Below are 24,993 nucleotides of genomic sequence, written 5' to 3'. Positions count from 1 at the left end.
GGCAAGTAACTGAGCTATAATTTCAGCCCTGATTTTTCATTTATTAAATTTATTACAGGTAAATTTAAATTCCCAAACATTTAGTTACCCCCAAAGAACGCTGCATAGCCATTTTGGTGGTTAATTGTATTTCATCCTCATGGTCAAATAAGTCTTGAAAGACATTTAGCTTTGAAAGATATTTAGATCTGTCCCTTGAGGTCCACCAAGAGTAAATAATTCTGTGTCCAGCTTTCAGATTCAGGCTTTCAGTGTCAGTCCCCAGCCAGAATTTCCATGGGCAGCCTGCAGACCCTAATCATCTGTAAGCCTCACAACACAATTGTAGAAACAAATTCCTTAGAAGGAGGGGTCCTCTAACATGTGGCCACCACACACAGCAACTCACAGCAGCTGTGGTTAATTGCACAAGGTTAAGCCAGGCTAAATTTCAGCATGGGTGGGGAAAGGTCCCCAAGACCCTGGTCCTATTGGAGGAGCAGGCAGTTGATGGCTGCTGCTGGAGGCAGAGAGTCGTTCTTCTTTGGGGATTTGGCTGCAGGTTGCCCCAGCCAGATGGCCACATTCCCTGTACTATGTGGTACCTGGGTAGCACTAATTAGATCTGGGGAGTTATCGATAACAACAAAGAAGACATGAAGCTCCGAGGGAGATAGGGTGGGAGCACCAGGGGGAGTTGGAGGCAATAGTGATGGATGGGTATGATCAAAATACATTGCATACACGTACACATTTTTAAAAGAACAATCTCATTTAGGAAAAAACCTTGCTGACCCCCTTTCACCTACACGTGTGTTCTCTGTTTTCCCTCTTCCACACCTGCCTGGCAGTGGCTTCCTCCGTTTAAGCTGTATCAAGGTTCACTCACACTGTCGCAGTATTCAGTATTTCATTCTTTTTGTGGCCAGATCGCATTCCATCACACACACACCATATCTGTTGACTTATCCACCTGCTGATGCACTGTTGGGGTTGTTTTTGCCCTTGGACTGCTGTGAACACTGGTTTGTGTTTGCTGGGTTCCTGTTTCTAATACTGTCAAGTATGTAGTATCTCAGAGCGCACTGGCTGAGCCGAAGCTAGCTGCCTTTCTCAGGGACACTGCGATGTCCCATGTACCCAGAAGGATGGGGATTCTAGCTTCTCCACGTTCTCCTAGCGTCATGACTATGCTATTGAGTGTGAGGCAGGATTTTGTTGGGGACGGTCTGTACAGTGTATTCAGATGCTGGTGTCCGTGCTGGAGAGATCTGGGTTCTCTGGAAGAATAGCCAGTGCTCTCAACAACTGAGCCATTGCTCTAGGTCCCTAGGAAAGTATTTCTTCAGTGCTTTGCTTTAGGTATCTCAACCTCCAATTCCCCCAGAAATTTAATGTCTTGACAGGCTTTTTTGTTTTATAACTGCACCAAAAGAAAAAAGAAAAAAAAATGTATTGCAGCCATAACTTGCTAGCAGATTCTGACAGAAGTTTTGCAAACCATTTTTTCAGTTTTCCTAAGCGTCATTCCTGTCACAGGAAGGCAGCACCTCTTGAAACCTATTTGGATTCCATTAGGGAACGTTTTTGTGATCACATTTCATCTCCATTAGAGGTCGTTCCCGAGCAGCATCTGCTACAGGATGTGACTAGGTACCTCTAGGTGGCGCTGTTGGGTTAAAAATGACCCTGAGCCAACGCCAACGCAGTAGCGCTTTGCAGGCCTTCAGTTTCGCAGGCTGCTCAGGGATCTTCTCATTGTCCACCGAGGAAACTAACACCTACCCCTCCCCCGCTCCCCACACACCCACAGCCTGACGACACCTTCTCGTCACCCACTGCTAATCATGCCAAAGAGGTCCTGGCTCAGAGGATCTCCTTCCTTATGTAACCACGCTCTGCTGGTGAGGCACACCATCCCCTGCTTCTAGGGCCCACTTCCTGTCCGATACCGAGGTCATCACACTTAATCCTTGCACCAGCTCAGACATGGACTCCTGCTCCTCCTCCCGACATGGACTCCTGCTCCTCCTCCCGTGAGCTTCCTCACTCATTCCCATTTGCCCACGTTTCTGCCAGCTATTCACATGCATTTCCAGAATACCCGAACACATTTCCTTTCTCTTTTTCTCCTTCCAAGGAGAAAAAAAAAAAAAGGAAAGAGGGGTCCGGAGCAGGTTCTGTCTTACCATCAAAGCCGTTCCTTCTTCTCTTGCAGTTTGTACCGTCTCTAACATTATTCCTCACCTACAGAGGAACCCTAAATTTTTCAGGAACCATCACAGGACTAGATTCTTCTGTTATGTACTCTACACATAAAAGCAAAGCAAAACCAAAAACAAACAGCAGTGACAACAAAGCTCCAACCCCTCAAAAAAAAAAAAAAAAAAAAAAAAGATCAAGGGTTTTAACAAAGTGCTTTACCAGTATCCATGAAGCATGAACTCTAATCCCAAAGAACTGAATGAAAGCAGAAAGGCTGGCAACATCAGCACTGGGAGGTGGACACAGTAGGCCCAGAAGTTGAAGGTCATCCTTAACTATACAGGGAGCTTAGCAGCCCAGGATAGATGAGAGCCTGTCTTACAAAGGCAACAAACAAAACTCGGGGGGGTAAAGAGATAGATCAGCCATTAAGAGCACTGGCTGTTCTTCCATCCCACCGGAGCTAAGTTTCCTGCACTCACAGCAGGCAACTCACAACCATCTATAACTACAGCCCCAAAGGATCTGACAGCTTTTTCTGGCCTCTGCAGGCACTGGTACACACAAGGCATACATACACACACACCAACAACAACAACCACCCAACTTAGAAAGTGCAGCTCAGAGGAGAGCATTTGCCTAGCATACAACGAGGCCCTGGGTTCAATCCCCAGCACTGCAAATAAATAACCACAAAATGCATACATAAATATACATTTATAAAATTATAACTTCCCCAATATTTTACTAAAGCATTTATTTTTTAAACAAAAATATACATTAAATCTCAGATTTACAGCATATAGAAATAATTTATGATTTGCACTTTTAAATTATTAATATTGCACCCAACAGTGTAGGTCTTTGACACATTTGCATTGTCAACCTTTCCCACCATTCAAAAAATGAAAGTGAAACTGACAAAATTACACAAGCTGAATTTTCTATAAAAAAAGAAAAACATACAATTGTTTTTATTTACAAGGTAAAGTTGTAAACTTTCAGAAATTTACCTCCATAGGATAGGCATACATTCTTTCATCATACCTAGACAATGCATTATAAAATTACAATTACCTTTTCCTGTCTGTGTGTAGACGATGAACTACACACACAATATCTTCTGGGGAATTCACAGACGGATATAAACATTTGCAAGGGAAAAAAGTTACCCACTGCAACCCACCTACATTTTCCCTGGAGTAGGAAGATATAAAATGGGAAGAGTCCCTGGGGGCAGATAGGTGGGGAATAAGTTACCTTTTCAAGGATACTTTTCTTAATCACCTAATGTTTTTACAAAATAAAAAATACTGTTCTTTTGTCTTAGACATAAGACAGATGCCAGAGTGAGACTCCTAAGAGACTCCTATAAAATAACTTGTAGGAAGGGGACACAGCTTTTTTTCAACAGACAACTCTGCAAAATATTCCCGAATGGATCACTGATGCCCTGTGGGCCTTTAGCTTGTTTAAACTGTTCTCTGCTGAGCAGGGAGGGTACCCCTTGCAGACTTTGCATTTGTTGTGCTCACGTGTTCTGGGTGGTAGTAACAACCTTCCCGTAACTTAGTGATCAAGACTCTTGTCTCTGCCCCTCAATGCATCCAGTGGCTCAGAAGAGCTAAGTTGTCTTCCAAAGGAAACCACAATGAAATTTCTAGTAGGCACTGTCCTGTACTTTTCTAGTTAACGTGAAGTGATCCATAACTGTGCGTGTTCATGGAATACCGTGCGATGTCTCTTCTTTCTTTGTATGAGATGGGACTTAAGACCCAGCTTTGCCACCAAGCCCCAAGGTAGCCCGGCACAGGGCGTTTCCCTGCACGTGTATGTTGTATAATGATGACATCAGGGTTTGTCCGTCTCTGCAGACAGCGCTTTGTGTTGAAAACGTTCAAATCCCTTTCGTCTGGCATTTCTGACATATACATCCCATCATCATTGTCTATAGTCCTTTACTGTGCAACAAATGCCACAGTTAATTTCTTTCATCATGATGGAACTTAATACTAGTTGATAATGTCCTCAGCTTTTAAAAATCTTTTTTTTTTTTAAATTAAAGTTGGGCGTCAAGCCACTTGGTAGTACAGGGAAATGGCAAAAATATGTAATGCATTATTTAACCTGGTAGCAAATCAAAACCAAAAGGAAACTTTGCACTTAATCATTCAATCAAGAAGATTGGTTTCAAACTTTCCAGGCTGGTATAAAGAAGCAGGGAGTCGAACACCAGCTCTGAAAAGGTCACTAAACCACTTGTGTCAGGTGATAAAAATTACGAATCTTTTGTTACTACACTCACAAAGGTGACAAGCGGGGGTAGGGGTGCACCTGAGAAATCCATGCGTGAGGCCACGGATAGAACAGTGTAATTTTATAGTGAAGTAGAGAAGTGGAAATGGTAATTGTAATTTTATAGTGTCGTAGTATCCTTCGAGCTGAAATGGAGACTTTTCTAGATTCTGCTGTCCTCAATTGGGTCTGGATTTAAAAAAAAAAAAAAAGTTCCCTTTGAATCTCAGCAGACACAATCGGCTGAATAATAGGTGGTCTCTTGGCTTTGCCATTGCTTAACAGCACAACCCTAGAAGTTTATTATAAAGGCTATTGTCCTTGGTATCACTGTGACAAATTCAGTTTGTCCATTCATTTTTTTAAAAAGGTCCTGAGTCTTTCATTAAAAAAAAAAAAAAAAGGCATTTCCCCAGCGCTCGGGTCGCTCCGCTGAGCAGAGCCACTCAGCTCTCCACTGTGCGTCGGTACTCAGCCGTGCCCTCTGCAATGATGGCATCCAGGGGCGAGCGCTTCTTGCGGATGCTACGGCCTGAGGAGATGAGGTCCGCGTAGCCCCTCTGGTGCGAGAAGGCATAGGCCGAGCGCCTGGAGGATGCTCCCCTCCGGAACACATTCTGCCGCCGTTTCCACTGCTCTTCAGCCTTCAATCGCTTCCGGTGCTTCTGGATCTGGGGAGAGGAAACCACGAAAAGACAGGTTTGAGGTGCGCAGGACGCCTGGCCAGTATGAGCCGGACAGAAGCTAGCCCCGACTGAGAGGCTGAACACCCCTATGCGTGCACAAAGCTCCCCGCTTTGTAGCCTAACTGGACGTGGAGGGCCCGGGAGGTCGGGGACTGTTTCCAACATCCTGTAGGTAGAGTTTGGAAAACTATGGTGGCCCCCAAATTTAATCCCTATACTCAAAACGTGGAGGTGTCTTGGGAGGTCAGCCTAGTCTATATGGCTAGTTCCGGGAAAGCCATGCCCTGCACTTTTCATAAGTGTAGTGGTTTTCTGTCAGCTTGACCCAAACTAGGGTCATCTGAGAAGAAACGTTAATTAAGAAGATGCCTCCATCGGACTGGCCTGTAGGCAAGTCTGTGAGGCCCTTTCTAGATTAATGGTTCATATGCGAGGGCCCAGCCTGCTGTGAGGATTCCAGCCCTGAATAAATAGTCCTGGGCTGTGTGAGAGAGCTGGCTGAGCAAGCCATGGAGAACAAGCCAGTGCTTTGCTTCCCCACGTTGCTTTTGGTCATGGTGTTTATCAGAGCAGTAGAAAGCAAACTAGGACGCTAAGCTAACGCTCTGTCAGCCCCAGGGCAGACTGGTATGTGTGGACAAACCACTACAGATCTCTTTACCTGCATTAAAACATGCTTATCTATCTGTCTGTCTGTCTGTCTGTCTCTCTTCTCTCCGTGTTTTCGTATGTGTAAGTGCTTGTGGATGTGTGTATATCTGGTTATGGAGGTTAGAGATGGATGTCTGATGTCTTCCCCAATCACCTCCACCTTAACTTCTGAGACAGGATTTCTCCTGGTACCAATTCTGGTGCTCAGGGCTTCAGCTACACTGGCTGGCCAGCAAGCCCCAGGAATCCTCCTGTCTCCACCTTGTCAGGTGCAGGGTGCTTGCTGGGTGAAGTTGCTTATGTGTGCTGGAACCTGAACTCAAGTCCTCACACTTACACTGCAAAGCACTTTACCAACTGAGGCCCCTGTTTACCAAACCCTGTCAACCATCACAGTGTTCTCCTGGGCGCTGAAGGGTACATCCTTTGTAAGACATGGAGCTTTTTTCCTTGCTGGCTGTTAGTTTGGCAAAGCATGCAACCTAATCCCGACAAAGGAGAGCTGAGAAAAGCGCACATTAAAAGTTCCCAGGATCCTGAGGGAAAGGAGGGGAGTCTCCTCTTTTGCTCTGTCAGATGTGATGTCAGGACCTGCTGTGGCCACTTCTAGCACAAGATGAAACTAATAATGAAGACATTCCCTTCAGGAGAGTGACAGGAAAAACAAGCAATATTAAATTGCTCAACTTCTGGGCCTGCTAATAAAGTCTGCTAATCATTATGCCAGGGAAGATGACACATTATTTTTGAGGCATTCATTGCATTAGAAGAGATAATATTTTGCTTTAAACAACGAGGAGAAAAAGCCCAACCCATTTGCGTGGCGAAATCTTAACATAGTTGTAAAACTGAAGGGAACAAAACATGCTACGCGGGGTGGGCAAGTCTCCGAAGGGTTCCCAATCCTTCACGACGGAATTAAAGAGGAACGGTAAAACAACACGACTCTTATCAGCCTCTCTGTGCACTTTCCGTGGGAAAGCTAGTATTGGGAAACGCTTGGACTCCAGGAAGGGACACTCGAATAGGAGGAGGGTGGGTCTGGATCTTTATGTACCTTATCACTTTCTGACGGCCAAATGGTCATTGACAGGAAACGGACGGCAACCACAGGCAACAAGCACACCGCAACAGTCAGGATGATGGTCAGCCAGATATAAGGCTGTCGCAGGGCATTGGAAGCCGTACCTGGAGAGAACACGACAATGATTCACGAAGACGCCACGGTCCTGAGGGCACAGCTTGCCTTCCGTTCACTGGCGCAGAGTACCTTAGGCATCATTTGATTAACTGATTTACCTCCCAGAAATGGACATTTTTCTGTTTTCAAGGAAGGTCTCCTTACCCTGGGGCCTTCAGACTGCTGGGGTTGCAGGTGTAACCCAGCATGCCCTGCCAGGAATGCATTGTTGTTGTTGTTTTGGTTTGTTTTTCTGGGCAGCCCTGGCTGTCCCGGAACTCACAGAGAGCCTCCTGCCTCAGCCTCCCTAGTGCTGGCATTAAAGGCCACCGCTGCCCAGCAGGAACATGTATTTTAAAAATCAAGACCCAGTAAAGACCCAAATAAAAAGGGTCAGTTGTTTGCTACAAGCAGATAAACATGAGCAAAACAGGGAAAGATGCTTTTGTTAACGCTGCCCTGAAAAACACGGGAAAGTTAGAGCCAGGCTGTAGCTCACAGGTAGGGCATGTGCTTAGCAAGCAGCAGGCCCTTGGGATCATTTGGCAGCAGAGACTTCCAAAAAAAAAAAAAATTGTTAAAAACAAATCAGTTTCTAGCCTTTAGTTTTGGCCAGAAACTCCACACATTTGTCACAAAAACTGGCAGCCCCTGGTCATACCATTCAATCTACTCTGAGACACGGGAGCTGCCGTCTGAGCCACACAGGAATCTGAGTTGGGAGCTCAGTAAATTTGCCCCCCAAAAGCCACCAGGGCAGCCCCAAGATCAAATCGCACTCTGTGACTGGAGCCATGCTTTAGCCACAGAAACTAGTGATTTGCTCTCTAGGCTTTTATATCAGAAGTAGCGATTGGATTTTATAATATGAGCAGGTGACCATATACATTTCCCCAACATCAAATATCTAGAAGGTCAATTTTATCACAGAGCTTACATGAATTCATGAAGTCAATTTTGAAAATTTAAAAACTCTCTTAAAAAATGAGCTCACAAGTTATCAGGTCAAAGTGTGTTTTTAGTAATCTCCCTCCTGCCAGGTGGTGGTAGCGCAGTCCTTTAACCCTAGCCCTCGGGAGGAAGAGGCAGGAAGGAGGATCTCTGTGAGTTTGAGGGCAAGCCTGGTCTACAAAGCAAGTCCAGGACAGCCAGTGCTACACAGAGAAACCTTGTCTCAATAAACAAAACAGACAAGAACAAAAAGCAAAGTAGCGCACCTTCCACTCACTTCCCTACTGCTATTCTTAATTCTCTTCTCCCCTGGGTGTCTTTTGCTTTCATACCCCACGTATCTTTTTGCCCATCTCCCACCCTCCCTTGTCATCTATTTTTATTCTAATTCTCCTTTCTAGTTTTTAAAGCTTTACTCATATTTACACACACACACACACACACACACACACAGGAGTCTTTTCTTTGTTTCTATACTATTAACTATAAATTAGATTAAAAATGCTTCATATAGAGACATTTTAAGTAGGCATTAAAAGAGTAAGAAAAAGAAAACTAAGCAAAATCATAAAAAGTAGCATCCAGAGATAAAAGGGTTACCATGGCAACAATCTTTTATGACCCAACAACGGGCCATAAAGTCTCAATCTTCTATTCAAAATGAAAGTTATGTGGAATTTTTATTTCACCGTAAATCCAAACCATTTGAGAATCTCACAGAATCCAGCACATGTTCAATTTTAATACTTGTAATATTTTCATCAGTTAGAGTCTATCATTTTTCAACTTGCCACATGTTTTAAATATATAACAGTTTTATTAATAGTTTGAGTATTTCGTATAATGTATTTTGATTATGTTGAAATCCTACTCATCTAACTCTTCCCAGCTCACCCCTCCCACCTCCTTACCCTTTCTTTTCCTTTCTTTCTTTCTTGCTAGCTCTCTCTCTACTTTGTGCTTCCCATATGCTCGAGAGTGGACCATTTACTAGAACATGGAGCTCTGCCAGGAGGGACATTCTTAGCAAATTCTGACTCCCCCTCACTCAGAAGCCATCAACTGTCACTCCTCAGAGGCGGAGGGCTTCCGAGCCCCTTCCCACTCTATGCTGAAACACTGGCTGGCTTGATCTTGGGCAAGCACCCCCAGCTGCTTGAGTCCATGCGGACGGCAGTCCTGCTACATCCAGAAGACACTGTTCTCCTCCCTGACTGCAGGCTCTTTCAAAAAAAAAAAACCGTTTTCTTTTCATTTTAAAATCTTACGTCTGCAGGTGGTTTTGCTTGCCCTGTAGGCCTGTGCACCAGCTGCGTGCCTGGTGTCTTTGGAGGCCAGCAGAGGGCACTGCGTTCTCCGGAACTGCAGTTCCAGACGGCTGAGCTGCTCTGTGGGTGCTGGAGGCCAAGCGCGCTGGAGGAACGGCCAGTGCTCGTGACTGCTGAGCCTCCTTCTGCAGCCCCAACATCTAGAGCCTATCCACATGTTTTACACAGTTAGAGTCATTGGTCCTGTGGCTTTCATGTATTGGTCACTGAACTGTTGTTCCGTATCCGTATTTCCAAAGATGGACCCAACCCTGGAGGTCTAGGTTTCCATTGTATTAGCATTTTGCCATTTGATTAGTTAATTTAATATTTTTAATCTTATGGCCTGTTACTACTACCCTCCTTAAAAAATAATTAAAACTGTCATAGTGATGCAGTTTTTGTACAAGGAACCTTAAAGTAGAAATAACCTGATAAAAACGCATGAAGAGTTTTGTAGTTCACTGTGCATTTTCAGCTAGTGGTGCTTTGGAAAGATTAAACGGCATTACAATTCTTTCATCAAAGTATGTGCACTGTATTTGTTGTACTATCAATATGCAGTATTATGGGAGTGGAGTAAAGGCTCTATTTAATTGCCACCTCCTCCTTTCACCTCTTTTTTTAAGAGGCCAAGCCTTGCTATGTAGCCTAGTTGGCCTGGAGCTCACGATATAGACCCTGAACTTGGAGGAACCCTCCTGCTGTCCTCACGTGCTTGCAGCATATGCACACGGCACCATTCCTAGCAATTTCATCACTGGGTTTTTATTATTTTTAAATTATGCTTTATTATTTTTTATTGAATACAGTTTGGTTTCATTTTTATTTCCTCACTGAAAATAGATTTTTTAAAAAATATAATATATTATGATCAAGGCTTGCCCTCTCCCAACTCCCCCCAGATCCTTTCTACTTCCCCTCCCATCCAAATCCACACCCTTTTTTCTCTCTCATTAGAATACAAACAGAAATCTAAAAATAGTAATAAAATAAGGTAAAATAAAAATAAACAAACCAGAATAGGACAAAACAAACAAACAAACAGAAAAAAAAGAACCACAGAAAAAGCAAAAGAAACACATACAGATGCAGAGAATACAGAATCACACACACAGAAATCTCATAGAAACACAAAACTAGAAACCATAATCTATAAAGGATCTATAAGAAACAACTAAGTAAACCAAAAGTCTGACAAAATGTGATACAAAGAACCTCCAAAAACATCATTAAGTTCATTTTGTATTGGCCATCTACTTCTGGGCCTAAAATTAAATTTTAAAATTGTGTGTGTGTCGGTATATACTCACTCATATAGACATACAACATAGAACAAACCCACTAAAATCTGTGCATCTAAAGAAACTAAGCAAGAGAGAGGACCCTAACTAAAACACTCAATCCCCATCCAGAAAGGCAAATAGGATGGACATCAGAAGAAGAAAACAGGAAACAACCTAGGAACCTTCTACAGAGGGCTTCTGAAAGCCAGAAGAAGAAAACAGGAAACAAACTAGGAACCTCTGAAAGCCTCTGCCCTGCAGACTATCAAAGCAGATGCTGAGCCTGATGGGCAACTGTTGGGCAGAGTGAATGGAATTTTATGTAAGAAGTGGGAAATAGTAAGAGCTGGAGAGGACAGGGTCTCCACAAGGAGAGCAACAGAACAAGAAAATTTGAACACAGGGAACTTCCCAGAGACTCATACTCCAACCAAGGACTATTCATGGAGATAACCTAGAACCCCTGCACAGATGTAGCCCATGGCAGTTCAGTGTCCAAGTGGGTTACATAGTAATGGGAAGAGGGACTGCCCCCGACATAATCTGATTGGCATGCTCTTTGATCACCTCCCCCTGAGGGGGGAGCAGCCTTACCAGGCCACAATAGAGGACAATGCAGCCACTTTTGATGAGAACTGATAGACTAAGATCAGAAAGGAGAAGAGAACCTCCCCTATCAGTGGACTTGGGGAGGGGCATGCGTGCAGAAAGGGGAGGGAGGGTGGGATCGCAAGGGGAGGAGGGAGGGGCTTATGGGGGGGTACAAAATGAATAAAGTGTAATTAATTTAAAAAAAGGCAATAAAAAAATTGTGTGTGTAAGTGTTGCCTTCAGAGGCCAGAAGAGGAAATAATCCCCCAGAGCTGGAGCTACAGGCAATTGAGCTACACCCAATATGGGGTGCTAGGAACTGATCTTGGGTCCTCTGCAAAAGCACAATGTACTCTTAGTCACTGAGCTTCTTCTTCAGCCTGGTCTTTTAATGAAAAAAAAAAAAAAAAGCTTAATTGATTTTTATGTTTATTTTGTTATGTGTGAGCATGTGTGTGTGTGAGCACGTGTCTCAGTGTGAGTGACTGTGTGTGTGAGTGTATGTGTGGTCAGGTGTATGGGCACGTGTGTGAACATATTTGAAGGTGGAGGTTAGGGAGCAACTTGTTTCAGGAGCTCGTTCTCTCCTTCCACCATGTGGGCCCACAGATCGCCAGGCTTGGTGGTGGGCACAGTTATTTACCTGCTGGCTCATCTCGCTGCCTCAAGCCTTGGAATCTTTACGCTATCTAAGTTAGTAGATGCACAGCTGGGTCTCAATATGACTTCGACTTGCTTCGACCCTCCCAAACAGCCACTGACATTCAATTCCTGTTAGGATATTAATTTTCACTAGCGAAAGTTGATGCTTATATATGTTGGTGCTTAGCCGGTAATTATGACAGAGGTTAGGCTAATGACCTTTAGGCATCTGAGAAATACCAACCTGTGAACTGAAATGCAGATGGAAAGAGGACGTGGATCCCAGCACTATGAAAATCGAACATGATGCCAAAGTATACTGCAATGCTTCCAAAAATCGAAAAGGCATTCACAAAAGTCCAGTAAGAAGTATCCAAGCCGATCTGTTGGGAGATCAGAAAACAGAGCACTCATTTGGGGAACTCAGCAGGAAAAGAAAGGCTCCAAGGACTCTAAAAATTTGGCTATGATTTGGTTCGAACAGTAAACAACCAGAAACCAAACCATCCTTGGCTCAAGCAAGAAAGAGGAAATGTGCTGAAGATGAGGGGTGGAAAAACATTCTCTGACAGCAGGCTGGGCGTGCTAGCAAAAACAGCTACCAACAAATACAGAATATGGCCCAGGGAAGCCACATACCTGGAAGTTGACAGTTATTACGAGAGCTGAGGCCACTGTGACGGCAAAGGACTGGTAGTCGGAAGGTGCCTCTCCGTCCTGTCCCACTGTTTGCAGATAAGCACCAAGTGGTATGAAGAAGAGGACCATCGACGTTAAGACCCCATGCAGCAAACTGACAAAGAATCTCCTGTAGTTGAACAGCAGGTCTCTCTGTCCCACTACGTACAACCCAGGGAACCGGAGGCTCAGTTTGTCACTCACATCCTTAAGGAGAAAACAAAATTAGAATGATGGACTGCTGGTCAGGTCACTCAGCTCTAGCTCACCATTATTCTGTATTTCCAGAGTGGCTATGGGGAATTTATCACTGTGCCAGCAAAGACAATCGATTAGTAATGTCAAAATATACGAGGACAGTACTTTCTAAGCTCCTGAGAGAATGTATTCATATTATCACAGATCTAGAGGGAAAATTCTCACAGAGAGGCTGATAAGTTAATCCATAATTATCCCCATTTATTCCTTATTAATTATCTCTTCCTGCGGAATCGCTTGTCAGGTGAAATGTGATTTAGGAATCAAAGACATAAGCTTTGGAAAGCGTTAAGATTCACTTTTTAAATGAGTTGTCAATATAAATCTCGCCGGATTCTCAGGCGTCTGAAAGGAACACGTGAGCGTTCTTGCACAAACTCGGTGAGTGACAGAAACTCTTTTTGAAGCAGGACATAAAGCAGCTATTGTTGCTCGTCAGGTGTACGAAAGTTTACTCAGGGTGAGTAAAGCCAGAGGCATGCATTGATGCGCTTCCTGAAATCCCCCCGGCAGCGGTGGGTCTTTCCAGAACCCCAGCCCACGGCTCCTACCTGATCAAGCAGCCCCATGAGGAGCACGGGCAAACTGGAGTATAGGACGTTGTACAGGGTGATAAACCAGTCCTCATAGGCCGTCTGCAAAAAGGAGACAGAGGCTCTGTGTCACGCACAAAGACAGGCCACAGGTCTGCTGTCTCTGCGCATGGCTATCTCCTGCTACGTGGGGACCTAACCTGAAGAGGAAACCACCCTCAGCTACCCCTGTACACAATACGGCCTTGTCTATGCAGTGAGATGCCCCACAGACTTTTCCATAGCAACAAGCCCTTCCACTCGTCTCCTTAAATGTGTGTGTGGGAACACGACAAGGTTTGGCTAGAAGACTCTATTCTGACTGGGAATGCCAGGGGGGAATAATTCAGTGTTGATTTAAAAAAAAAAAAAAAGCCTTTATTTATATTTTAAAATTATGTGATGCGTGAACATCTGTGGATGGGTATGTGCACGTGAGTTCAGGTGCCCAAAAATACCAGAAGAGGTCTTGGGATCCTTTGGGATGGGAGTTACAGGTAGCGTGAACCACCTGACGGGGTATGGGGAGCTAAATTCAGGCCCTCTTTGAGAACAGTGTAGACTCTTAACCTTGGGGAACCTCTCCAGCTACATTCATCATTTTTGTGCTTCTGTGTTAATGAGTTAGAGTTCTGAAGATGATTTGGAACGTTTAAAACTTTTTTTTAATACTTAAAGAAGTATACTGAAATAAAACTAGTTCAGGAGGGCTGGCAGGGTGACTCAGCCGGCAACCGTAATCCTGAGGTTAACCCCAGGAGCCCAGGTAAAGACAGAAGAGACTGACTCCCCAGAGTTGTTTCTCTGACCTCTGTATGTGTACTATGGAGCCTCCCCACAAACAGATATACACACAATAAACAAACAAACAAGCAAATGACATGATTCTAGTAACTAGCGTCCTGTTTATGTAAACATTCCACTCAAAAGTAATAGTTCTAAAGGAACAATGCTATCTTACCTGCGCTGAGTAGCCATTGAAGAAGGAGTACCAGAAATGAACTAAAGTAAAGGCAAAGTTCTTGTAAAAGAAGTATCGGAGGAACTTGCACATCCTTATGTAAGACCACCGGCCATGGACCAGCAGCAACCTCTGCAGATATCTGAACTGAGCAAAAGAATAGTCACTGGACATGACGGCTTGCATTCCTTCTTGTCCACTTATTCCAACACCAATGTGGGCAGCTATGGGGCAGAGGGAAAAGAAACGGTGGGTCAGACACTGGTTTTAAGGCAAAGCATGGGGTGACTTAAGACTTTCCGTAGTAAAACAAACAAAAACAAAAGCTCTTGTGTGCTTGCATGCCCATGTGTCTATATGGGCACGCACGAACGCACCCACACACACATATACACAGTACTCCCACTTCCGGATCCTGGTTCCAACTCACGGTCAGAGGGACAAGTATGCTAGACCAAGCACAGAGGAGACCCTATAAACACTTGTGGTAGGATCTCAGGTGGGTGATGAATTCCATTTGGATCATCCGCCCAATGTATCAGCCATCTCTTCCACCCCCAGGGCGAGCCCCGGACACCCTGACGGGCCACAGGTGAGTCAGCTGAATATCACTTATGGAAGATAGTACAGAACTAGCCCTGTCAACCCCCATTCTCCCTTTCTTGCAAGCAGAGAAGGCAGGAAAGCCAATAGCACACTTTCTCAGACTCTGCAGCAGTTGCTCTCATGGTGGCGTGGGCCCACTATTTAGATCCACTCATGACTTGGAAACTGAGGTGACCTGGAGCCTAGCATTTCCTCCCCTTTCTGATGTTTCTGGAGCAGAGCTCATATCCACTTTCAGCTGCCCAGATACTGATAGGTCACCACAAAGGTTTCTCAATTAAAAAGCTCTTCGGTGGAACCTAAAAGCCTCCTCTAGTGACCGGTCCAGAGGTTCTACTCAGCCTAGGAATTTCAGTCCATTAAAAGCGTTTGAAGGCACCTATAACCCTGTATTAGCAGGTTCTCTTTTCTGTACAGAACCCTAACTGATAGAAACTCTAGGCTTGGGCCAATCCGCCTCTCTTTTTGGAATCCCGGAATTAGCAACTTAGGTGTGCTAGTGTCTAGAATTTTGCCATGTAAATTACATTAGTGTGGAATGTATTTCTATTTTTTCTGAAGGTCTCTGAAAGACAGATAGGCTGGCAGGCAGGACGGCCGACCAACAGGCGTTGGGCTCCTCTGGAAATTTTAGGTACTGAATCCAATGTCTTTCTGAAGCCTAGCTTCTTAGCCAGAGTGAGGCATCTTTTGTTTGTTTGTTTGTCTTGTTTTTTAATTGCTTGTATTTTGAGATTTCTGTCTCATGTAGTTCATGCTTGTTTCTGACTCACTGTAACTAAGAATTGCCTTGAACTCTTAATCCCCCTCCCCCAAGTCTCCCCATCCTGGTGAAGTTCATTTCTACTATGCCTCGTTTATGCGGTGCTATGGATGTCACCCGGGGCTTTCTGCATCAGAGGCAAGGACTCTATAAACGGGCCTCCATTCTCCCTTTGTATCTTTTTTTTTTTTTTAATGAAATGCTTTTCTTAAGCCAGCTTTGTTTGTCTTCTAATATTCCTAGTCAAAATCATTTTAACTGATGTTTTCTTCAGATTACAAAGGCCCACCGTGGCTTTAAGATACTTGAATGCACGTATGTGTGCACCCATGCATACATGCACTCACGCATGCACATATGCGCACATGTATGCACACACATGCTGCAAAGAAGGTTTCCAGAATCGTATTCATCCTTCTAATAGTTATCAAATACATTTTCAAGTTAGAGAATCCAGAATTTTGTCCAGGCCATAAAAATTAATGTGAACAAAGACAGTGAGGTCTTTTAGAGAAACTGTTGGAGAACACAAGTGACCATCACTCTAACCCCAGGAAGTGCCTTTACAACCCATAGTCTCTAGATGAGAGGAGCTTTGAAAAGCCTGCCCCTGCTTTCAGTCTGAAGTGTGGAAAATTTAAAGCATGACTACAGGAAATTGTCCAGGCCTGTGTTTTCAATTATCCTTTGTAGCTCGAAAGAAAGAAAGAAAGAAAGAAAGAAAGAAAGAAAGAAAGAAAGAAAGAAAGAAAGAAAGAAAGGAGGGAGAGAGAGAGAAAAAGAATAAAAGGGGGAGGGAGGGAAAAAGGAAAGAAAAGAAAAAGGAAGGGAGGAAACAAAGAGGAAGGGGAGGGGAGGGGAGAAGAGGGAAGGATGAATAAATTAGATCTCTTCTACTGATTTACAACCATTTTCAAAAAATATATATAGTGTTTACAACCCGTTGTGGTTGCCAAACTGCTTTCTTACCCAACCCTGGGCCTTTTCCTCCCTGAAGAAGCAACGGAGAGAAATGCTGAGATTCCCAGTGGGCTGCCAAGAACCACTCTAGGAAAGAGGCACTCTGTCCTAGGCTCTGGTCTCCAGTCCTTTCACTTATCCATGGAGCAGTGTGTAAAAATGCACATTGACACAGCTCAGAGGGTAACTCAGGACGAATGAACTCTAAGGCAACACTGTTTCCCGCTAAAATCTAAACGCAGACTCTAGTACTGTTGTTTTGCTAAAAGATCATGTTGTCCAGTTGCCTTCTAAACAATTACATCAATTTCCATAAACTGTTGCTGCTCTCAACCTTGGTCAGAGACTTTTTTGGTTTCGGTTTTGCACTGGGCAGCTGTTGGTGCAGAGACTCATAAATGGTCAAAGCGCTGAGAGTAAGTGACTGTTGCCTGCTCAGCTCTGAATGGAACATCTATTCTCACACCCTCAGGAAACACTGGAAAGATGAGGTAGGAAGAATATAAGACTGGAGGATGCGTAGGGAATTCTGTGGAATACTGCCTTCAAGATACATGTCACCAGGCCTGGTGGCACACGCCTGTGATCCCAGCACTAGAGAGTGAATTCAGGTCACCAGGCTTGGCAGCAAGCACCCTTACCTGCTGGGCCATCTTGCTAGCTCAGTGCACATTGTTCTTTTTAGATTGTTCTTCAGATTAGCATACAGGGCATTACGTTTTGTTATGGCATTCTTAAACAAAATATGTTTCTGTTGGTTCTCCTCCAGCTCCTCTTCTTTCCTGTTTCTTTGAGTGCTAGCCCTGTGCCCCTTCTTCCCTTTCCCACAGTCTTCTTTCTGTCTACATCTCATTTGCCCTACTGCCTGCCCCACGTTCCTTAAAAACCTCCTACCCCAGGCTAGTGCCATAAGCTAGCCTACACTCATGCCCAGTTACACACACACACACACACACACACACACACACACACACACACACGAACATTATAAGCTAGAATCTGTATATGAGAGGGAACATGGGAATTTTGTCTCTCTGTATACATCGTTCTTGATACAGCAGAAAACTTTTTACGAACAGAAACAGGCACAGATATTGTTTGGACAACTTCTAAGGAGATCTCAGTTTTCTGTATTTTTATCCCAAATGGATGCTCCTTAAGTCGTACACACACACACACACACACACACACAAATAAAATAAATAAATAAATAAATAAAAATTAATTAATTAATTAATTAATTAAAATAAAAGTTTTAAACAACTTCAGAAAAATGGGCCCTCATAGAGTTTAGCTATATTCCCTTGCTCTGCTCTCTCGAAGACAGACAGCAAAACCAGGAAGGAAATCTTTGAAGGTTCCATCATTTAATAAAGTGACAGGTCTGTAAGGCCTCTTCCCTTCTGGGACATCTAAAGGTCTACATTGTAACTAAATGAAAATCATGTTTGAGTTATTCTCTTGACACAGGTAGTTACAGTCATAAAAGGACACAAATGGGACAGAAATCCAGAGGGCTACAGAGGAGAGCAAGGAGGGATCTAATTCAGAGCAGGCAGTGGCATCTGTGCCGTGGGATGGGGCACAGAGCAGAGAGTGGAGGGGGTGAAACCAGCAACAGATATGCGCACTGGTAAAAAGCAAGAAGACATACGTCATACAGATGGCTTCCGCTGAAGAAGACAGGGTTGGGAGACTCTTAGCACAGACCAAGGAGGAAAGGAGAGAGGACCCTGAGGAAACAAAGAGATAGACGTGTGAGTCGTAAAATACTTAACTGCAACAAGGTAAGATCACAGAGTTGGAAGGCAGAGAAGGTAATTTTCTTGTTTCAGAAGAGAAAACAGACCTGTGCTGAAGCCAGTTGACATAGGAGTTTGGTAGGAAAGAGAGACTCAGGTGAAGGCAGCTTGGGTGCTTTCATAGCACTAAAAGTTGAGCATCTGTACCTCAAAATCTAATATGCTCCAACGTGTGAAAAGATCTGAGCACACTCAAAAAGTAAAACAAATGCAATTTTCCCCCCCAATTTGGAATGTCTCCAAAATCTGAAACACTTCTGATTCCAAGTAGTTTGGCTAGGAGATAATCTACCTGCGATACCTAGTATACTATAGTCAAAAAAAAAAAAAAAAAAAAAAAAGAAGCAGCAGCAGGATTGGACACACAGGTGAGGACCACAGCTTTGGTCTGCACGCTCTAATGCCAGTGTAACCAGGCCTCTCCATGATAGTCCTTCCATGGTGAGTAGCTCAGATCCTCCAACTGGAGAAAAGACCATGGGCTGTCTGCTAGGGAGATCAAGACCATGAGACTGTGGTAGAATGCTTTCTTCACAGCTTACATAAGAAGAATCATATTCTTAAAATAAATACCAGAGAGAGCTAACAATTCATGCTGAGTGCAGTTAAAATCTCCTGCAGAATTTATTGCATATCAAGGTTTATTTTTATTGCATTAAGGAAAAAAAAATCAATTTTATTTACAGGGCACCTAAGTTCTTAATCATGATAGAAAAAAGTTTAAAATTAAGCTCTTTTGTTAAGCCCTTCAGAGCATGGGACACGAACCATCCTGAGGAAAAAATGGCCACACTGCACATAAAGGAGACAATGGTTTTCCCAGCTACAGGTCATCTCCTACTTGGCTTTCAGCAAGTCCCACCCATGTCGGACATACTGCAGGCTTCCTGAAGGTAGGTCAAGGCAGGGCATGGCTAAATGCTTCCAGTGACGTCTAACGTATGACGCCCCAGGCATGGGAGCGGAAGACACAACCCCTTCTCATTCCTACCACCTCTGTCCAGCCAGGTGTGTGTCCCAAGCCACCCCCACGCAACTCACTTTTGATCATGTTCACATCATTGGCCCCGTCTCCAATGGCCAGCGTGATGGCCTTCTTGTACCTCTTCACCAGGTCCACCACCATGGCCTTCTGCTTGGGGGTGACACGGCAGCAGATGACGGCGCTGCACTCGCAGGCCAGGTCCACAAAGTTCTTCTGCCGCTGCTCTTTCTTCTCTTCCAGCCTTCTCCTACTCTGGCTCCTCATCCGCCTCTCTTCTTCCGTCCTGGGGAACTTCAGCTTCAGGATGTTACTTCTCTTGGTCTTTTTCTCCAGAAGGATTTCATTCTGGGACACCGGAGGGAGAAAGCATCACCGACCACCTTAGCTTTTAAAGCAAGAGTACCACTCCCAAGATTTGGGTCACAGGAAGGAAAGGTCATGGGTTATAACACTGATTATACTGCTCTGACAAAAAGACTTACACTTGTTGAAATACCTGGAAAATCAATTTCACCATTTTGCTCTAACCCCCTTTAAGTACCCTCTAACACTAAGACTCAAACTTAGAAAAGTCACACTTGTTTTCACAGGCTAACAGACTTTTAGACTGACAGGCAATTGACATGCAACGCCATCAAGAATGGTCCCAATGGATTTGTTTGAGTGACAGGTGAAGATGCACTACTGATACACACCAACCAAGAGCCAGTGATGATTAAGGCCCGGTTTTCTCCAGGTGGAAAAAAGGGTTCATACACAGGGGGTGCAAATTTCGCAGAGACTCCACCCCTGTTTCTCTGATTCTCCATCCTGGTGTGAAGAAGAGAACTAGGGGAAAAGAAATTGAAGTATTTAAAACACATGACTATAAAAGGCTCTCTTTATTATATATATATGTATATATACATATAATATATTATATATTAAAGTCTAGGGCCAGGCATGGTAGTGCATACCTTTAATCCCAGCACTTCGGAGGCAGAGGCAGGGAAATTGGTAAGTTCAAGGCCAGTTGGTCTATATAGTAAGTTCCATACCTACCAGGGATAACAGTGAAACTCTGTCTCAAATACATATATTTAATCCAAGTGCTAGGATTAAAGATATATACTACCAGCCAGGCATGGTGGCACATGTCTCTAATCCCAGCACTCTGGGAGGCAGAGGCAGGTCGGTCTCTGTGAGTTCAAGACCAGCCTGGTCTACAAAGTAGCCAAGGCTACACAGATAAAACTTGTCTCTGGAAAAAAAAAATAAAACAAACAAACAAAAACAAAACAAAACAAAACAAAACAAAAAAAAAAAACAAGGAGAAAGAGGAGGAGGAAGAGAAGAAAAGATACACTCTACCATGCCTGACCCTAGACTTTAATTTTGACATCATTTGAAAAGATGATGTTACAAAGTACCCAGCAGGCATTTTTCACATCGTTGAGTGTGCCGTTCAGTGGTGCTGTGACTATTCACATGTTTGGCAGTCAGTCTGTCAGGCTCACCTGTTTTGTGACTGGCTCATGTCACCGATGGCTTCAAGTCCATCAGTGCTATATACAACAATATATCATACTGTCTTCCCTTTGGAAGGGTAAGTGACATTCCACTGTCTGGACATGTGGATTTTTGTTTATCCAAATCATACTTTAATGGACACACAGGTTGCTTCTATCTCTTGGCTGTTGTGAACACCGCTATATAAACGTGGCTGCCTTCAATTCTTCTGAGTCAGTACCCAGGGTAGGACTACTGAACAATATGAAAATTCTGTTTTTTAAATGCCCACATTTTAATGGTCACATGCTCTCGCTCCACCGACACCTGCCAGCCAGTGTTCCGCTCCTTGCGGCCTCACCAGTACTTAGCAGCCACACACACTTCATGCCACTGACGCGCACCTCAGCCCTGATCTTTGCAGCCACCCTGCGCTTGTTATTGTGTGTCTTTCTTTCTTTTCTGGCCATCCTGGAATAAATCACACTCTGTGGCTTTGAGCTGCCCGTTCCTAACAGTTCACGATGCTGAGCACTCTGTGTGCCCCTTGGCCACAGTGTGCAGAAATGTCTCAGTGTTGACTCCTCCACCACGGGCACCGTGTCTTTGGTATTTTACCACTTGTCAAAGACCCGGATAATGATTCAGGTAACATAAGCAAGAGAAGGGAGGCAGTCTCAAGGTGAATTTCACCACTTTACTGTATGGTAGGAAAAAAGCTTAGTTCCACATTCTCAGGATTATATCTGCTTTTCAAAATCAGAAGTGCTTTAATTGTTTTCTTTGAGACAGGGTTTCTGTGTGCAGCCCTAGCTGTCCTGGAACTTGCTCTGTACATCAGGCTGGCCTGGGACTCAGAGATAACCCCTGGCTCTGTCACCCGCCAGTGCTGGGATTAAAGGTGTGTGCCACCACCATCCGATATCACTGCTTTATTTTTTTTTTAAGTTTTATTTTTATTTTTGGTTATGTATAGGTATGTGTATGTGTGAATGTTTGTCACATATATGTGGGTTCCTGATATGCCTAACATGGGTACAGGGAGCTGACCTCAGGTCCTCTGCAAGAGCAGTATGTATTCTCAACTGCTGAGCCACCTCCCCAGCCTTCTTATTGCTTTAAATCAGTAAATTATTATAACATTTCCATATGATGGGAAAGTGAACCGTGGAGTTTTAGAATGGAAGAGGCCAACCACCTCATTCTACAAATCAGGAAACGAAGGCAGAAAGAGGTGATGTGATTTTTACTTGTAGGGAGCCAACGGGAAATCTGGTAAGAGGATTCAGGGCTCCCCACTCAGCCTGATGTTTTCCCATTAAACACACACCACCATTAATTACTCTTCACCTTCAGAAGCAGGTTTCTCAATCTTGGCACTACTGGCATCTTGAGCCAGATAATTCTCCACCCTACATGGTCACCTGCTGTAAAATATATCCTTTCTGTAAGGTTTAACATAGTCCTAGCTTCTGCCTAGTAGAACCCTGTTAGGACCTTCTTCCCCTGTTACACCCACCAAAGAAGTCTTCAGACACTGCCAACGGTGCTTGAAAGGCAAAAATCAATCTCAGTTAGAACCGCTGCTCCAAGGCCAGTGAGATGGCTCAGTGAGCAAAGATGTCTGCTGTACAAGCCAAAGTTTGTTCCCCCAGAACCCATGAAAACTATGTAGAGGTGGAAGGAGAGAACTGAGTCAGTGGTCCTCTGACCTCTTCCACATATGGCATGTATCGTCATCATTATCAATAAAACAAAACCTTAAGAAGCACTGCTCAGAGGATTAGGTATTCACTTCTCTCCACATCAATTTCATTTTCATCTTCACTTTCAAGTTCAAAATGGGTGAGTACTACGACAAGTCATTGAGAGACTGCAGGAGACCAATGCATGACGTTGCCTACTCAAACTATTTGATGGGAACCATCATTTCAATGAGCCATCTAGAAGGACGGCTCGTCTCCTTACAAATGGAAAGTTGGCTGAAAGAATGATCATGAAATTTGAAGTCTGTATAAACTTGTCGTTTAGTTCAGCTTAGACCCAATCTGACACTTTCAAAAGAGAGATGGAAAATGTTATCAAGCGTGCCCTATGTATAAAAAGTAAATAAAGCCATATGGTATTTAACCAAAATGCTTTAAATAAAAAACCACTTAAGCATGCTTGCTGGTATTTAAAAAAGAAAAAACAAAAAACAAAAACAAACTTGCAAGTTCAAAGAGGCATGGTTTATGTGCTTTTCTTTTCTTTCTTTCTTTTTCAAACAGAAGGAATTTAGACCACAAAACTGCTAGCTTTGTCTACCTTAGCAAACTGCCTAATATGCTGGAATGTCTTACAGAGATGGCTGTCTGCATTAGAAAGGCCCACCAACTGCATCCTGGGTTAGGACACACGGCAGATGAGTATTAACAGCTTAATTTTACTTAGTGCCATTAGACAAGACTGTGAGGAAAAACAAGCTTGAGGAATAAGCGGAGAGATTAAGCCAGCAGTAAGCATCGTAGGAACACTCTCAGCCTGTAATAAGACTGTGCCTTCACATTACACCTTTCCAGGTCTAATGAAACCAGAGAGTGACTAATGAATGTCCCAGTGTAAGCCACGGCTTGGAATATCAGGCATGTTCTCCTAGAGGCTACCAATAAATGATTTATCTATACGATATAACTCACTGAAACATTCATTCTGGGACTTCTTTTTTTAAACCTCTTTCAAAAGATGAAGTTGCTAGAAAATGGACATTAACATAATTCATATTAATTTGCTAGCCATGGGGCTGGGGAGATGGGTTATATGGACATGAAGATCTGAGTTTGGATGCCCAGCCCTCACGCGGAAAGCTGGGTATGGCTGCGGGCACCTGCACTCCCAGGCTCACTGTTTTGTTTTGTTTTTGCAGTAGACAAATAAAGAGAATTTCTAAAGAATAGAGAAAAATGGTTCCTTAAAACTCCTGGGCCCCCCACCCTAAGACTGGGATTTGTTCAAAATGAGCTGAACCACGGTAACACACAGGAATGCCTGTTTCATTTGGACATAAGGAAGAGACCCAAGGACATGGTCTAGTTCCAATTTCTTTGGATTTTCTGCCTTCTGCATCTCATCTTGACTTTGTTAAAAAGCAAACAAACAAAGAATATGAGGTACTATATCCTCACCCACGGCAGGTCCAGTACTTCCTGCAGGTCCAGCCCTCTCCAAGCAGGTACTTAGCTTATGTCCACCCACAGCAGGTACTTAATTTACACCCTTCCCTGACAGGTACTTACTTTATGTCCTCCCCATAGCAGATAGTGGTGTCTTCTGTCAGAAGTTCACAGGCAAAGCCTATGTTTTCCGCAGTTTCTGCAACAGATTACAATTAAGTCAACTGTTATTTCTACTTCTCTAAACCGTGTTGAGTATCCCTTATCTGAAATGCTTGGGACCACAAGTGTTTGAGATTTTGGACTCTGGAGTGTGTGCACAAGCACACACACACACCTTATCTAGAGGATGGAATGCAAGCCTGCAAGCCTAAACATGAAATCTCTTCTATTCCAGATGAACCTTATACACACAGACTAAGAGCAATTTTATGCAAATCACTTATGCAGCTTTATAGAAACTGCACGCATTTTGACTGTGACCTGTGTATCAGGAGGTCAGGTGGCACCATCTCAGGGCTCAAAGAGTTTCAGATTTTAAGCCTTTGAGGGATTTCTAGATAACATTTTCAACTCGAGAGCATAACCACAGTCAATCAAATAGGTTGTTTTTCTGTAGCCAAGTAACAAAACCACATAAAGAAGAATAACTTTTCTCTGCAATGAAATAAGTCAAAGTCTAGTTTGAGACACTCTTAACAATCAAACGTACTGCGCCATCAAGCCCAGAAGTTGGTTATATATAATACGTCCATTCATACCCTGGTGGCTTAATCACACAAGTTAAGGGTTAGGGAGAAAATGACTGTTTCCATGAACCCTCACAGGGCTGCTGCTGAAAGTTGCCTTTTCCTTTTTTCCATTAATACCCATTAGGTCTTTATCAAAGGCCAGGGTTGTACTTCCCTTGGGAGAGTATTGGAGCAAGAGATAGCAATCTTCGGAGGAGGGCTTGGAGAATAAAGCCTCGGCACTGAGCAATGACCCATTCAGCT

The 24,993-nt window shown here is 43.7% G+C and overlaps 1 protein-coding gene across 1 annotated transcript in view; it reads right to left on the bottom strand.

The window, feature by feature from the left end:
• Nucleotides 1–2,924: 2,924 nt before the first annotated feature.
• Atp8b1 (ATPase phospholipid transporting 8B1) overlaps nucleotides 2,925–24,993 on the bottom strand; it is a 122,714-nt gene continuing 100,645 nt past the window's right edge. Inside the window, exons 20-28 of the mRNA XM_021641797.2 lie at nucleotides 24,122–24,197; nucleotides 20,054–20,186; nucleotides 19,415–19,703; nucleotides 14,243–14,466; nucleotides 13,261–13,344; nucleotides 12,413–12,658; nucleotides 12,018–12,156; nucleotides 6,874–7,004; nucleotides 2,925–5,150 (exon numbers count right to left, since the gene is read on the bottom strand). Coding sequence (XP_021497472.2) covers nucleotides 4,926–5,150; nucleotides 6,874–7,004; nucleotides 12,018–12,156; nucleotides 12,413–12,658; nucleotides 13,261–13,344; nucleotides 14,243–14,466; nucleotides 19,415–19,703; nucleotides 20,054–20,186; nucleotides 24,122–24,197 — 1,547 coding nt within the window. The 3' untranslated portion in view covers nucleotides 2,925–4,925. The remainder of the gene's footprint in view (nucleotides 5,151–6,873; nucleotides 7,005–12,017; nucleotides 12,157–12,412; nucleotides 12,659–13,260; nucleotides 13,345–14,242; nucleotides 14,467–19,414; nucleotides 19,704–20,053; nucleotides 20,187–24,121; nucleotides 24,198–24,993) is intronic.

This window comes from Meriones unguiculatus, chromosome 2 (genome assembly GCF_030254825.1).
Source record: "Meriones unguiculatus strain TT.TT164.6M chromosome 2, Bangor_MerUng_6.1, whole genome shotgun sequence".
NCBI lineage: Eukaryota > Metazoa > Chordata > Mammalia > Rodentia > Muridae > Meriones > Meriones unguiculatus.
Note: the sequence above shows the minus strand (reverse complement) of the source record. Positions and strands in the feature narration are given on the sequence as shown.